The 3,164-nt window shown below is 57.1% G+C and overlaps 1 protein-coding gene across 1 annotated transcript in view; it reads left to right on the forward strand.

Moving 5' to 3' along the window:
• Window positions 1-1,293: 1,293 nt before the first annotated feature.
• Window positions 1,294-3,164, forward strand: part of DCPS (decapping enzyme, scavenger) — a 77,914-nt gene continuing 76,043 nt past the window's right edge. Inside the window, exon 1 of the mRNA XM_038380988.2 lies at window positions 1,294-1,374. Coding sequence (XP_038236916.2) covers window positions 1,294-1,374 — 81 coding nt within the window. The remainder of the gene's footprint in view (window positions 1,375-3,164) is intronic.

The raw sequence follows: 3,164 nt of genomic DNA on the forward strand, positions 1-3,164 counted from the left end.
TCTCCTCTCTCACTTTTTTTTTTTTTTTAAAAGGGGGGATCTAATGCTGGTGAAAGCGCCTAAACTGACAGCTCACTGAACTGTTTAGGCAGTGCCCAGGTTGTAAGCTGTTTTTCTTGTTCTTCCTCTCTGCTTTCCACCTGCCCCCCCCCTCCACACACACACCCTTCCCCAGCTCAGACTAGGAAGGACTCCACCTTGGGAGAGGAGTTGGGGATTGTTTAGGAAAAGTGGTTGAGTTTTTAATTTAGGCTTCGCTAATACTCTAGTTAACCCCAACCTAAACTTGACCGTTTTCCTAGCAGAGATGCAGAATCACACCTCGTAGACTGTTCCTTGTTTTTTGCTGGCTGAGTTGTAGCCTAGGAAAGTCTGAAGAGTCCATGTTACTCTGTTAAGATCCAGGGAATAAAAGACTCTGGCACTGGGTGCTTGCTTTCTTTTTTACAGACCCCATTTTTTAAAAAACTGACTCCTAAAATAATTAACAGATTTTCATGAACATTCATTCTGAACTTCAAGAGTGCTTTTGGGGCTACGCGGTATTTGTCACACATCTCAAAGAGGTTAAACCTCTGTTTCAAGTGCACAGCTCAACCTTAACTATAGACATGTAACTGGCCCCTCCATAGTCACTGGAAGTGGAAGGTGTTCAGTAATAGTTGGAAAGTCCAAGGATAGGGTTGTCAACTGTCTAATTGCACAAACCCAAATACCATTGCCTTGCCCCGCCCCTTCCCAAGGCCACACTCCTGCCCTGCCCCTTCTCCGAGGCCCCACTCCCCCGCTCACTTCAGCCCCCCTCCCTCTGTTGCTCACTCTCTCCTGCCCTCATTCACTTTCACTGGGCTAGGGCAGGGGGCTGGGGTGTGGGAGGGGGTAAAGGCTCTGGGCTGGGGGGTGGGGCCGAGGGGTTCGGAGTGCAGGAGGGGGCTCCTGGCTGAGTCTCAGACAGGGGGTTGGGGTGTGGTGGTTCGGGGTGCACGCTCTTGGAGGGACTTTGGGTGCAGGAGGGGTCTCAGGGATGGAGCAGGGGTTTGGGTGTGGGGGGGGTTCGGGGTCCAGGCTCTGGCCAGGCGGCGCTTGCCTCGGGTGGTTCCCGGAAGCGGCTGGCATGTCGGGCAGCAACTCTTAGGCTCAGGGGCGGCCAGGCGGCTGTGCGCACTGCCCCTGCAGCTCCCATTGCCACAGTTCCCCATTCCCGGCCAATGGGAGCTGCAGAGATGGCCCTCGGGGTGGGGGGCAGTGCGCAGAGACCCCCCTTCCCGTACTCCCAGGCCTGCCTTAGCCCCGATGCGCCGCTGGATTGGCTTCAGTAGCCTCCGAAAGATCGAGCCTGATTCCAGGAGATTTGCGGCCAAACCAGGAGGGATGGTAACGCTATGCAAGTAGCCTTCTCCATCCTAGGCTGTGGTATCCGTGTGTGTGAAGTGCTTGTGTAGAAGCACAATTCTGGTGTAAACCTAAGTAAAGCATAACCAAAATGAGTGGGTTAGCTTGCTAAATGATATGGGCGGTAAGAAAAATACAGCATAACCAAACCCCAGTGTTCAAAAATCATGAATCAGGCCCCCAAAAGTCATGAAACTATATCAAAAATCGTAAGATTTTTAAAAACAACAAATGTGGGGTTCTTTTGCTTAGCCTCCTAGGGTTGATGCAATTTTTCAAGCTTTTCTCTGTAACCATGAGAGCTAGAAACTTACCTTATTTTTCAAGATGGAAGCTGAGATTCTCAAGTAATAACCCAACTCCAACAGGTGGGACTTAACACTGAATAGTGAGAGACATGTGCTACAATGACAAGGGTTGGCTGCACTGGATATAGGACAGATAAAAAAAACTAGATAAATTCATGGGGGATAGGTCCATCGTTAGCCAGGATGGGCGGGGATGGTGTCCCTAGCCTCTGTTTGCCAGAAGCTAAGAATGAGTGACAGGGGATGGGTCACTGGGTGATTTCCTGTTCTGTTCATTCCCTCTGGGGCACCTGGCATTGGCCACTGTTGGAAGACAGGATCCTGGGCTAGATGCAGTGGTGAGCTGGAGCCGGTTCGCTAGAACCGGTTAAATTTAGAAGCCCTTTTAGAACCGGTTGTTCCGCGAGGGAGAACCGGTTCTAAAAGGGCTTCTAAATTTAACCGGTCAAAAGTGGCGCCTTAGGCACCAACTCCACGGGTGCTCCCTGGAGCCCCCATGGGGAAAATCTGGTGGGTGCAGAGCCCCCACCAGCAGCTCCCCGCCCCACCCTTGGCCCCAGCTCACCTCCGCTCCGCCTCCTCCCCTGAACGCGCTGCCCCGTCCTGCTTCTCCGCGCCGCCCCCCCCCCCCCCGCCGGCTTCCCGCGAATCAGCTGTTCGGCAGGAAGCTGGGGTGGGCGGAGAAGCAGGTGGCGGCTTCCCGCTCAGGCCCAGGGAGGCAGAGTGGAGGTGAGCTCGGGGGGGGCCACCTGTGCCGCAGCAGGTAACCTGGGGGGGGGCCCCCGCAGGGGAACCGCTCCCTGCCTCAGTTCACCTCCGCCTCCCTGGGCCTGAGCGCAAAGCTGCCGCCTGCTTCTCAGCCTGCCCCAGCTTCCCGCCGAACAGCTGATTGGCAGGAAGCCGGCGGGGGGGGCAGCGTGGAGAAGTAGAGTGGGGCAGTGGGTTCAGGGGAGGAGGCGGAGCAGAGGTGAGCTGGGGCCAGGTGTGGGGCGGGGAGCTGCCGGTGGGGGCTCTGCACCCACCAATTTTCCCCGTGGGGGCTATAGCCCCGGAGCACCCAGGGAGTCGGTGCCTAAGGCGCCACTTTTGATGTGATCAGTGGGGGGAGCGGCTGCTCTCCCTGCTCCCCCCCCCAGCCACGCTCCCCCGCCCCTAGGAGCCAGAGGGACCTGCTGGATGCTTCCTGGGAGCTGCCCCAGGTAAGCACCACCGGGACTCCCCACCTCGCCCCCCCGGCAGGTCCCTCTGGCTCTTAGGGGTGGGGTGGGCACCCACTACAGTGGCCCACGAGACCCTCCTCCCTTGTTCTGGGGGCAGTCAGGGGAGGGGAGTGGATGGGGCAGGGGTTCTGGGGGGGCATCAAGGAATGCAGGGGGGTTGGATGGGGCAGGAGTCCTGGGGGGCAGGGGTGGGCCCCCTCCTGGGGTGAGGAGGGAACCCGTTAAGATTTTGGCAGCTCACACT

The sequence above is a fragment of the Dermochelys coriacea genome, chromosome 22, assembly GCF_009764565.3.
Source record: "Dermochelys coriacea isolate rDerCor1 chromosome 22, rDerCor1.pri.v4, whole genome shotgun sequence".
NCBI lineage: Eukaryota > Metazoa > Chordata > Testudines > Dermochelyidae > Dermochelys > Dermochelys coriacea.